Raw genomic sequence first — 13315 nt, forward strand, 5'->3', positions numbered from 1 at the left:
ATGTGTCTGCCAAATAGGAGAACACGTCATGCTGTCACAATGTCCCATTCACCATGTCGGGCTTGTTTTGGCCCTTCTTCAATTGCTCGTCAATTATCATCTAAGATGCCTGCAACGTGTCCGATAAATGCGAGAGACACCCCACAAATACATATCCATATCATATTCATAAAAAAAAAATTATTCAATTTCACCACTTTTCCAAAAATGGTCAATTTCTACTTTTAATCCTTCAACTTTAAAAAATTTGCAATTTAATCCTTACTAAAATTCATTATTCATGCTTTCTCCAAATACTTAATTCACCTTTAAAATATTTATCATTTCTCAAAAACTAAAATTTTAGGGTATTTCAAAATTCATATATAGTTTACACAAAGTAGAACTCAAACATATATATCAAATTTTCCAAAATCTTAATATTTTCATTAATCTAAAATCACATATTCATTATTTTCTTAATTGAATGATTAACAAAATGATTATTTTTATGCAATATTGGGGTAAAGATGCTGGTGATAAGATTTCTATTTGTGTCAAACAAATGTTTGGCAAAAACTTTAAGTCAAGACTTAATGAAATGATTGTTAAGAGTTCATTATTAATTAATATTAGATTAAATGCTCAAACGAATAAAATCACACTTTATTGATCCAGGGGAGTGTTTAGCAGTGTATATGCAATAGCGTACTTGATATCTAAGTGAAATTTATTTGGGTTAATGCTATAAGAAAAAGTATTCTCGAAAACTCAATAAGCCCCTCAGGTCTTTTACATTCAGTTGAGCCCTGTCACTGATAAAATTTATCAATTAAGCCCAATAACCATTAGATTTAACAATTGGCATGTAACACCCCTTATCTAAACCGATGACAATCTTGATTTGGAGGTGCTACAATCCAATGTCTGATAACTTTTTTGATAATTTTATAAACTATACTACATTGCACTACTATTAGAGCTATCCAGTTTGAAGTTATTAAATAAACTATGTTTGGATGCTAAATTTGAGCTTGACTATTGAAGAACAATTTATCTTTAAATTTTATGCTTGAGGTAGTATCAATTCATTGAGTTGATTCGGGTTAAGGGCGTTACATGACTGTTAAATCTTAATGGCCTTTGTTGATGTGGCTAATACTAACCGCTAAGACAACTGTCTTAACATTAGGTTATCAATTAGCCAGTATTTACTTATTCATTTTGCTTTGCATGCAAGATCATTAAGGACAAATACAAAAGATATTGATGTGAATGATGAAATTTTATTAAACTAATCTCTCCGAAAAATTATGAGTAATTATGACGTAAATTTGCACTAGAAACACTAAATCTCAACAAAACAAGTAAAACCATTTATTCTCGACTAGACCATTAATTCAACCAATTCAAACATAAATTGATAAATCATACAATATAGTAATCCAACCTAAACTCAATACTTTACAACCCATTTTTATCTTTCGCAATGTTTTAGAGACCCAAGCACCACTGATTTTTTAAAATTTTAACGTACTTTTTTATCTTTTCCAATGGTTTTTTAGAGACCTAAGCAGGTTAGCAGTGCAACACTTATTTATCCTTTTTTTTTTCATTATATATTTATCTAACATTTTAAAAAAATTTAAAAAAAAAAGAAAGAAAAAGAAAAACTAAATTATATCATAACCTTAAAAGACATCTTAGCCTGGTTTCCCTTTCATTACCCTATCATTTTTTATTTTCTTTGATCCACTCTCACATGCATCTCCCTTCCATTTACCTAAAATAAGGTGTCAATAATATCATTGTGAAATGACCCAAAATCCCACTGAAGCTAAGCACCAAGCAAAAAAAAAAAAAAAAGAGTGAAGAATCTGGTACAAAGAAGCAGGACAGACGACAAATATGAAAACAAAATGGCTGCCTTTTGGTTTTCATTTTCATTTTTAACTTTTTTTTATTTGTTTAAATATTATAGATTGTGGTAAGGGTTTGGGCTAATACCGAAAGGAATTGAGTCAAAATATTTTTGTTTGAGCTAGAATAATTTGACTCAAACATATAGGAATCAATTCAACCAATTTTTTTACTAATTTATCTAATTAATAATTAATAATTTAATCGTGATTTATTTTGATTCACAAATTAATCAATTTTTTACCTTTTTTAGATGGTGCATTAATCGATTTGATTTAATTTCAACAATTATTCATGTAACATCTGTATAGGCTCTACTCAATGTGTGCACCTCATTATTACATTTAATAAATTCTAAGTAAACAAAACAATAAATGATGATAAGCATTGGAACCCTAAACTTTTACAATGACTAAATAATTAACTTCACATATTTATTAATATCAATCCAAATTTTTGTAAGCTCCTAATAATATACGATGTGATCTAAATTAATTCTAAATCTACAAAATATATTAAATAGTCTATCAAATATTATAAAATGAAACATGAAATATGTTGTAAACATTGCACATATATATCTATTTACTTTATTGCTAATAGAAAAGAAAACTGATGAAAATATATCAACATTATAAACAACAGCTACATGTAGGTCCATATTTGGAAAAGGGTGCAACAACTGCTTAATTATTTTATTTTCTTTTCAGTCAGTCGTACTGTAAAAAAGTCTTGATACAGTACATGAAAGAAGAAAAAAATTATCACCATGAAAATATGATAACAACATATGTGATACGTTTTTCAGAACACTGCCGCATTTGCATCCTCTATGGTTTTAATTGGCGACTCTTTTCAGAGTACTTATCATACATGACTTGCAATTTTACATCCATAGGAAGAGCATTTTTAGAATTTTTTAGTTTTATAATTTGAATTATTTATATTTTTTTTGCGTATTTATTAGGAAGAACAATGTGAAAAATATCAAAATAATATTTTAAATATAGTTTAGGGATCATCCCTTTGAACTAATGTCATTCGTCCTCTCATTAAAATGTATCAAATGGATAATGTTAACTTCTGAATGTTGGTAATTAAAACATAATTTTAAACGAAGTTGAGGCAGTGGTGTACAGTTAACCCTCCATCATTATAAGTACGCGTAAAGGCTTCAAACATATTAAACTGAAAAGCCAGAAGACAACAAGAATCAGATCAGAGAGAGAGAGAGAGAGAGAGAGAGAGAGAGCTGCAACCTCTGAAAGTCATAGTCTCTCTCCCTCTCCAATTCAATGCCAATTCTAAGCCAAAAACCCTAGAAATCCTTTTTTTTTCCCTTTCAATTTCGAAAAATTCAATTCTTTTCTTGAGTAGTATTATTAACAATCACATGCTTCTTCCCAGCAATACTTGTTGATCTTTTGATGCGACGATTGAATGCTCGACATCGGGTCGATTCCGAACTCAAGACCACCACCAACCAACCTAAAATGGATCCAATTAAGTTCCAAACCCGACCCAATTCCCGATCCACCTCTCTTTTTTCCCGAAACCCTCGTCAAACCAAGCCTACCCCTTCTCTCTTTGCAATCTCAGTATCCGTATCTCTCGCTTTATTGATTTTTAGTTACATTTTCATTTTCTCCTCACCAGTGTCCACGAAGTACGGAATCATAATCGATGGTGGAAGCACCGGAACGAGGATCCATGTGTTTCGGTACTTAGTTGATGGAAGCAAAAACCTGGTTTTCGATTTTAAAGAAGGGTCAGATAGCTTGAAGGTTAATCCGGGGTTGTCGGCTTACGTGGAGTATCCGGAAGCTGTTTCGGATTCTTTGGGAAAGCTTCTGGAGTTTGGGAGGAAGAAAGTTCCAAGAAAACAGTTGGCAGAGACGGAAATTAGGTTAATGGCGACGGCTGGGCTGAGGTTGTTGGATGTTGAGTTGCAGGAGCGGATTTTGGAGGAGTGCAGGAAGGTGCTTAGAGTGTCTGGGTTTAAATTTCACGACGAGTGGGCGTCAGTTATTACAGGTAATACAATGCGGGTTACTTCAGTGGTAATGCAGTGTGATCTGTTTTGAATCTAACATGTGAATAGGAATAGAAGAGTAGCAAGAGGTTTAAGTTCATCTTTAGTGGTAAGAAATAGAGTACTTGAGTCTTGACCATGTTTTAAGTGAATTTTCCAAGCTAATGGGGGAAACTTCGATGGTGTTTTACAACTGAGATGTAGGAAAGGGAAGAGTAGTACAATGCGGTTAGTCCACATTTTAGTATAATGGTTTATGTTGATTCTAACGTGAACAATGGTTGTTTGTCTTGGTCCATTTTGGCTGAAATTACATATCACAGAGGGAACCAACTTCATTGATAACTACTTATGATATTTTTGATATTTGCGTTTCATTTTCTCTCTCCTGACTGTATTTATTATGTATTATGAGCTTAAATAAGATCTGCTCTTATAGTCAAGACAGGAAATCTTTCAGTCCTTTTGTTTATATCTAGTTTTTAATCCCTGATCCACTTTTTTTGAGGCTAAATTTTGGATGCTCTAACTGTCTTAGGCTCTGATGAGGGGGTCTATGCTTGGGTTGTTGCAAACTATGCACTTGGTACTCTTGGAGGTAATCCTCTGGATACGACTGGAATTATTGAACTTGGTGGGGCATCTGCTCAGGTTTGTGGTTATCTTTAGTCTTCCCTGCTTCTAGATTCTTTAATTTGGAATTCTTTCCTATAATGTTTTGGTAGAATTGATTAGATTTTTCCACTCTAGATTTTACAAGTCATTTGAGCTTATAATTAATGGTCCTACATGTTAGAGTTCCTTGAAGCTATTTCTTGTGTATCAAGAAATGATATCTTAGACTATTTCGTAACCCACTGTAAAAAGTTTCTTTATTGAACTTATAACTATGAAGCAGGTTTTTTAGTGTGAGCCATGAACTAAATTTCGTTATCTGTCTTTAAAAACGACATGTTGGTGTCATTTCAAGAAATGGGCATTAACATGAAAAAATTTATTGTTGTCAACGGCATTACTTCTGCTTAAAGCAATGAAACTATATATATTGTCAAAAGAAAGGGGGGAGGGGGGAGGTTAAAAGAAAGAAGAGGCTATTATTTAACTTATTGCAAATGCATTGGATGCCATTACGTATGTTCTTGGCTTGGTGCTCTGAATGTATAAGTTGAGAAGCGCTTAGAAGATCGCCATTACTTGGCTTATACTTATTTTTCAGGTAACCTTTTTCTCAAGTGAGCCTATGCCTTCTAAGTTCTCACGCTCCATCAAGTTTGGGAATTTCACTTACGGTCTCTATAGTCACAGCTTTCTTCATTTTGGTCAGGTAACCTTCGCATGCAATAGCTATTCATCTACCTTTTTTGTTTGTTATGGTTGCTAGGCTGTCGTGTTCCAATTGTAGGCATTTTATTCCCAAAAAAAAGGGGTTTAACTTTCTTGAAATTCAAAGGAGATCTTTGCTATGTTTTGCATAGTTAAAATCGAATGTTCTGAGAATATATATAAGGACATTTTTTTCCATAACATTCTGGATGTTTATCTGACTGATTGACTGTGCTACTGCAAGTTCTTTTTTCCCTTCAAAAACAGTAATGACTACAATACATATCTAACTTCTAACTAGTATGATTATTATTTCTATATGGCTTTGCATTGTGATTTTGTATGTATGTTATTAGACATTCTGTCAAGAAATTCAATCTTAACCTAGGAGCTTTTAATTTTCATCATTTTATTTTCAGGATGTTGCACATGAATCATTGAGGGAATCGTTAATTAAAGGAGATTTCAGTCCTGGTAAGTTTTGATGTATTTTCTTTCTGCCAAAGTTTTGCAGGCTTAGAAGTGCTTGAAATTGTGCATGGAACTCCAGTTAGGAATTTCACTCATGCTGAATTCTAATTTAATCATCTTCTAGAGTCTTGCAATGTTGAAGCTTAAGGAAGATATCTAAATTTGAGTATGAGCGCTGTTTGTATATTGCGGTTTTGACTGTTTAGGCTCAGTTGAATGTTTAATTCTAAAAGTTGGCTTCTTTTTACCTTTGATCATTTATGGCTTTTTCATACTGGACATTATGGAAAAGCTTGTTAGAATCAAAAGTTTTTTTATTGGATATCTTCACAAAATCTTTGTTACCTTTGATAGAGATGGTGTGGTACTAGTTTGTTAAGTTATTATGGTTATATGGCTCATTATGTTTTTTCTTACCTTAATACAGCTTCTGACTCTCTTAATAAGGTGATGTACATGGATCCTTGTACACCTAAAGGTTACTTGTTTCCATCATCAAATCTTTCACTGGGTTATATGGCTGAAAAAAGTAAATATAGTTCCGAACTTCAAGCTACTGGTAACTTCTCAGAGTGCAGATCTGCTGCACTAATGTTATTACAAAACGGAAAAGGTTACAAACTCTCTTAGAACCACTACATTTACTGCATTACCTTGTGCCACATGATTATAATCATTATATATATTCTGAGATGCAGAAAAATGTTCCAACTACCGCTGTTATTTGGGGTCTGTTTTCATGCCCAAGCTTCAAGGAAAATTTTTGGCTACAGAAAATTTCTTCCATACCTCAAAGGTATACTTATAATCTCCCTTTCTCCTACTGGCTTATGCTTGCTTAGTCTCCCCCCCCCCTTTCCCCCAAAACACACAGACATTTCATATGCCTTGCATGCACAATCTTAGCCCACGTGATGTTTTCATGGTTGCACTGCGTTTCTGTTTCTTAAATTGCTTCCATTTCTTTGTTTGACTACTCTTTGTTGGATTAGTTCTTTAGGTTGCATCAAAGGGCCTCTCTTTCTGATGTCATGATGGCGGGGCAACATTTCTGTGGAGAAGATTGGTCAAAATTGAAGAAGAAGCACCAATCACTTGGTGAGGAAGAATTGTTGCGCTATTGTTTTTCTTCAGCATATATTGTGGCCTTACTTCATGATAGCCTTGGAATTGCTTTGGATGATGAAAGGTATATTTCCTGCTAAGTGTCCTCAAAAGCAAACAAACCATGTTTGTTCGATGGCTTTTTGGGCACTGTGGCTTTCCTCCATATAGTAATATCAAATTGGGGGTTTGTCAATAGTGTTCTTGTTCTTTCTCAGAATTGAAATTTTACTAATGTGATTCAGCCTTTAAACAGGATCAGCTTTGCTAATCGGGTAGAAAATATACCACTAGATTGGGCCTTGGGAGCTTTCATATTACAAAACACGGCCAAGTTGGATGCGCCGCAAATTGATTGGATAACTACCATTGTCATGAATGATTCACCCACGCTATTCTCCATCATTGCCGTTTCTGCAATATTGATGTTCATAGCTTGGTTTATATTGAAATGGAGGAAACCTGAGTTGAAGACAGTGTATGATTTAGAGAAAGGACGATATATAGTGACTCGTATTGGCAGAAAATGATATTGTTGTCCTGAGGAGATTGGTTTACGAGTTTGCAGCCAAGGGAGGAGAATGCATGTCTTATGATGGTATATTATCATTATGCTTCCTTGGTTTAATATGCCCTCCACTTAGGTTCACCATGTGAGTGGGAAATATAACTGTATATCATCAACTTTTACCGTGGGATTGAGTGTAATCTTTTCATGGGGGAACCGGGATAGATGACTAGATTCCGATTGTGTATATACCGGAAGTTCCAAAACCTTTATTATTATACCACTTGACTGTTCATTTTTTACCTACACTACAGGATTAGATAAAAACTGATGAAATAGTAGTAGTGGGAAGTAGAGCAGGGGGTATTTTCAGAGCTGTATCACTGGATCTTCCTCAAATATTGTCCCTGAAGTGCCTTACAATGGCTGCCTTGTTTTCTTAAGAAAATTTTGTTCATTTCTCATATGTTCTCTTACACACCCCTGAAATTACCTTTTGTTCTTCTCTTCCAATAGGGTGTAACACACATATGTGTACATATATGATACTATGTTCTATAATGTTAGCATGTTAGATTTTCTTATTTTTCATAAATTTAACAAATTTTCATATATATATATATATAAAATAGCAAGGACAGGCACCGAAAGAGAGAAAAGGAGGTGAGCCAGCTAATGTGCATTGGCGATCTCAAATTCTAAAAATACCCTTTTGGAGCCGTATCGATTGACTTCTCCATGTCTCTTTCCACTCAAATCCCAGTCTTTCACCAGCTCACCAATTTTCTCCTCTCTTTTTTTTTTAAAAAAAAAAATATTCTTACTATTATCACATATTTGAGGAAAAGCAAAATTTCTTACAAAAAGCTCCCAATCAACGGAAATTTAGAGAGGAAAAACGCGTGCGTAGCCAAAGAACAAAAGAGAAAAATGAAAGACAAGCTTAATTAGAAATTTTCTCTCCTATTTCTTCGTTCCCTTAATTAAACACAAATTCCCATTTTTTCCCGCTGAAGGTAAATTTTTTATTTTTATCTTTTTAATTCTTTTTGTCTTTGATTTCTTCGTTCAGTACTTTCTCATTCTTTCATTTGTTTGGAACCCCCGGTTTCGCTGCTCTAACTCAGAGCGATTCCGGGTTTCCTCTTATTATTTTATTTTTTTCTGATTGAATTAAATAGTTAGAAATCTAAGTTCTTTCTTTTTTCTCTTTGGTTAAATTTGTAGAAATTATGAGTGATCACCTGGTTTTGGGTGTCGACCGTCTGATGAAGCCGGAGGAGTCGGATGCTGGTCCCTCAACGGAGGTTCCGGGGTCGTCGTGCTTGTTGGAGTCTAAGGAGAAGGGGGTTGTCAACGGAGAGGAGGAGGAGGAGCCGCTGATTCAGTCGGCGGAGTGCCGCATTTGCCAGGATGAAGATTCCATTAAGAATCTTGAGACTCCATGTGCCTGCAGTGGCAGCCTCAAGGTATTATTATTAAATATATATATATATATATATATTTGTTTAACTTGCATTTCTTTTCTTTTTCACGAAAAAAAGTTCGATCAAGAACATTTTTTCCCGAAATAGAAAGTGCATTATCTAAAGCTTTCTTCACGATTTAGTTTTCAGTTTAATGAACCTCATAAAATTATGCATATTTCGCCATGATCAGTAATTGCTTTGGTATTTCTTAAATAGTACATGAAACAAGATTTATGACAGTCATTTGTTGAATTCTATATGTTTCAAATTGCAGTATGCACATAGAAAATGCGTGCAGCATTGGTGCAACGAGAAAGGCAATATAAAGTGCGAGATATGTCATCAGGTATGTACTTGCTTTAGCATCCCCTATCAATTTCGTTATTTTGTTTAGTAACATTCATCGATTACTGCACCTTGGTTTCATCCCTTTTCATTTGAACTAGCAAAAGTTTAGGCCTTTTGTGCAAGGAATGCCAAGTTTGAGGATTCCGAAGTAGTTACATGAGTGTGGAAGAGGGTGAAATCGATGGCTTTTATGAAGAATTTTTATTAGCCTTTTGATTTATGGGAAAAACCCTTATCTTTTGAGCCCCGGCTTTCCCGGCTTATCATGTATGTTGCTTTTCAGAATTTATCACAGCTGTGGTTGGATTTAAGCAACCTTGGGGTCAGATACATTTAGGCATTTAACTACTGCTGATGCGTTGTTAAATTCTTAGTTCATGCTTAGTGCTATTCATATTTGGTTATGTCTCCTTGCTGAGGTAGTCTGTCCTTTCTGTTTGCCTTGCAGCCTTATGAACCAGGTTACACTGCTCTACCTCGCACCCAAACTGAAGAAACCTCTATCGATATTGGGTAAGTTTGATGGCCTCACATGTTTTTTGCAGATGACACTGACAACTACTCTGTATGATCTGTTTGGAAGATACCATCTTATTAATTTCTATATCTGTCTTGTAGTGGAGTCTGGACAATCTCTGGCACCCCACTGGACTTGCGTGATCCGCGCCTCTTAGCCATTGCAGAGGCAGAACGGCAGTTTTTGGAAACCGAATATGATGAATGTGCTGCATCAAATGCCAGTGGAGCTGCTTTTTGCCGTTCAGCTGCACTAATTGTAAGCTTTTAGTTATGAAGCTCCTCGACACATTCAATTTATAATCATGTTTAACATGCTTGTTTAAGTGAGTTTAACATTAATTCCTGAAAATTGGACTATTATCATTTCTATTTATTAATATATAAACTATGCCTGAAGGAAATATATTGATGAATTAATTTGGACAAAGGATTTTACAGCATTTAACTCGATGACCTTCAGTTTTGTACTTGACCATTTAATTAAGACTTCATTTTTAAAGTGATTAATATTATTCTTTTCTTCATTTTTATCAGTTAATGGGACTTCTGCTATTGCGCCATGCATTGAATGTTCCCGATCCCGACTCAGATGAAGATTTGTCTACTTTCTTCTCCGTAAGTTTTGCCAAAAGCTCGCATAGCATTTCTCAGTCATCCATATTAAAGTCATCATCCCATTGGAGCCATTTCTTCTTAAATTGCTTTGTTTCATGTTTCAGCTTTTCTTTATTCGTGCTGCTGTATTTCTCTTGCCATGCTACATTATGGCCTGGGCCATGAGTATATTACAGCAACGAAGGCAAAGACAGGTTATTTTATCATTACTTCCTACTTTCAATTTGAAAACCACTTTTTTTATTTCTCTCCCCGGGGAAGCCTGGAAAGCATCAAGTTAAACAAAAGGCTACATCACAGACATGGTTTTTATACTTCAGTTGATATTGTATTGTATCCATATCAGGAAGTGGCAGCGGCTGCAACACAGGTTGCTTTTGTGCTACAATCCGGGCAACATAGGGGTATGCATTTTACCATTGCATCAGGAACTACAATGAGTCCCCAGCAGGTAAGCGTTTGAAGCGCGAAGCTCTGCACTGCCATTATATTGCTAGTTGATGAACACTGATGACTGTTCTGCTCATTTGCCCTATCACTGAACTTGAAAATCTTTGAACTTTTTATTCCACGAATTGTTGGTGGACAGAGCTTTGGAGCTCTACTGATTTCTGTTTCAATGAATCGCTATGGGTGACTCAGTCATGTTCATATCTTGTGCCCATCATTGTGTCTTGTATGTGAACTTCACACATTCTCACCATCTAGATTTTCAATTTCTGTTGATTGGATTGCAAGAAACTGGTCGCCATATGTTATTGTTTATTCATTCTATTATTTATTTTTAATTTTCGTGTTTGACATTTGTATCCGATATATCAGATATTGTACTAGTATCATCTATCAAATCTATGAAATTTTCTATCAGTGTTGAGAGAGATTTGTTTTTGGCACTTGTTGAAATCCGGATGGTTTGAGTTGTATGGGGATGTTGGGAGGAATAAAAGAAAGAAGTAAACAAATGGTGTTTATGAATCTAAATTATTTACCTCATTAAAGCAAAAGTGGTGAAATTCGAATACCATTTGGGAATCGTTAAAATCTGAAATGCGAGTCCCACTACAGACGCCAATAAACTAGTTGGTCACATCAATGGATGCCAATACTTGGTGGTATTCTTTTTCTTTTTTTATAAAGAAAAGAGCATATATTCTCGACCAGACTTGATCATGATCTATATGGGAACAACCTTAAAAGTAAAGCCAGTTAAAGATTCTGCCTTTAACTTGTGTTTTTGGTAACATTCCATTTTGTGGTCTCTGCCAAGTGAAAACATATGCATGTCTCAGATTGGAACTCTGAGATATAAATATTTGTTGTTAGTCTAAAAAAAAGGGTTCAAAAGCTTTTGCTCAGGTATGTATTTAAGACGATGAAGTAAGCGTTAAATTACTAGATCATATACATATGCAATGCTTGTTAGATGCAGATTTCAAAATATAGTCGAAAAGGAATTGGATATAAAAAGAAAATTGGAAGATTGGGATTTGGGAAATGTAAGAAATAGAAATTAGAAGAAATAGAGTGACTTTAGCTTTCTTTAATACTTTGGGTGGGAGTTGGGTCAGGGATTCAGTGGAGGGTCTCATTTGCACAAAGACCATCGAGGCTGGCAGTGGCTACACTGCCTCATCATCAAGCGGAATGGGCCCCTTTTGCCTTTGGTTTAAATCAAAGTTTAAAAGTATCTACTTTTAGACCAACCTCGACAATCTACAATCACCCTTATTTCCCTCCTTTTTTTTCACTCCTTTTTTCTTTTAAAATACTTGTTATGACTAATCAAAAGATTCAAATTAGGCCTGCTCCTCAATTGAATAATAGTTGGTTCAAAGAATTTATTTCTAATTGGAATAAATTATATTAGCAGTCTTTTAATTATTAGTAAATTTTTTTTTTATTCACTTAATGATGAAAAGTTATAAAATGGCCACTCAATTATTTATTTTTTATCTTTTCTGGTCATCAGTTGGTTAACATTTCAAAAAGTTGTTACTATTAGCCCGCCAGTGATAAAAAAAGACAAAATTGAATAGTTAAGTGATCATTTTATAATTTTTATAGTTGGGTGATAAAAACAACTTACTAATAGTTAGTGACATAGATTACTCTTATAAATATATATTACTTTGTAATTTAAAATTGTATTTACACTTAAAAAGAAAACAAGATAATTAATTAAATTAAATTTGAGTTATGATATCATTAAAAGATAAATATTTTAATTCTAAATTCAAATGCCTCAAATAATTCATTGATATGTTACATCAATGTAGTTTATCAAAGCAGCTCAGAATTTGATTTTCATTCCCTAAAACTTTTTTGTTGTTCAATTGTATTGATAAGAAGTGGAGAATCAGAACATTAACTAAGACAAGTTCAAGCCAAGATGGAGTGAAATACTAATGGATGGAGTATGAGCAGCCAGCCAGCCAGCCAGTCACCATTAAACTCACATCTCATCCCAACATCAAATCCCCATTCCATAAACTAACCCTAAAGTGCAAGCATTTATGCTTTAGAATGTTCCAACTTGCATGTGGTATTTTGCATATTTTAATAAAAAAAGATGAAGTAAAAGAAATATATATAATCCTACATGGATAAACGAGAACATTCAAACATATTAAGGGACAAAACACAAGTTTTTTCTTTATTTTTTTTTTTTTATTTTAGAAGTGGGTCTTCTTTTTGCACACACATATATATACACACATACTTTCACTTTAAATTCTCGTTCTTTAATGAACCAAAAAAAAAAATTCTCGTTCTTTTAATGGAATTAACTTTGGTTGCTACTGCTGCAAAGCAATCTAGCAGTTCTAAGTGGTCCATCCATGGCTTCTGTCTGACCAGTCATTTCCATTAAAGAAAACAAAGCCACCCTTTTCTTAGTATCAAAGGAATGGCTTTATATTTTAATACTCTTGGCTTAATTTGCAGTAATTTTCACATCATTTTTATGAAACAATCATTATATTTGTTAGTTTTAGCAATACATGTCGTATTCTATAAATCACAAAGATC

At 34.0% G+C, this 13315-nt stretch overlaps 2 protein-coding genes across 3 annotated transcripts; both read left to right on the forward strand.

Annotated features, from left to right (window-relative positions):
- Window positions 1-2978: 2978 nt before the first annotated feature.
- Window positions 2979-7785, forward strand: LOC108479512 (probable apyrase 6). 2 transcript variants are annotated; one of them, XM_017782165.2, is made up of 8 exons: window positions 2979-3933; window positions 4470-4582; window positions 5148-5255; window positions 5674-5728; window positions 6153-6338; window positions 6424-6521; window positions 6718-6914; window positions 7086-7785. In XM_017782165.2, the coding sequence occupies exons 1-8, from the start codon at window positions 3327-3329 to the stop codon at window positions 7357-7359; spliced, it is 1638 nt and encodes a 545-aa protein (XP_017637654.1). In that variant the 5' UTR covers window positions 2979-3326; the 3' UTR covers window positions 7360-7785. The 2 variants fall into 2 exon arrangements, with proteins under 2 accessions (XP_017637654.1, XP_052878697.1); XM_053022737.1 differs by having other exon boundaries at window positions 2986-3933; window positions 7075-7173.
- A 140-nt stretch (window positions 7786-7925) lies between these two features.
- LOC108479513 (uncharacterized) lies at window positions 7926-11155 on the forward strand. Its single transcript, XM_053022738.1, has 9 exons — window positions 7926-8353; window positions 8565-8806; window positions 9081-9152; window positions 9603-9667; window positions 9773-9929; window positions 10208-10288; window positions 10393-10482; window positions 10635-10739; window positions 10878-11155. Exons 2-9 carry the CDS (start codon window positions 8570-8572, stop codon window positions 10923-10925), a joined length of 855 nt encoding a protein of 284 aa, XP_052878698.1. The 5' UTR covers window positions 7926-8353; window positions 8565-8569; the 3' UTR covers window positions 10926-11155.
- Window positions 11156-13315: the final 2160 nt, after the last annotated feature.

This window comes from Gossypium arboreum, chromosome 12, assembly GCF_025698485.1.
Source record: "Gossypium arboreum isolate Shixiya-1 chromosome 12, ASM2569848v2, whole genome shotgun sequence".
Classification (NCBI taxonomy): domain Eukaryota; kingdom Viridiplantae; phylum Streptophyta; class Magnoliopsida; order Malvales; family Malvaceae; genus Gossypium; species Gossypium arboreum.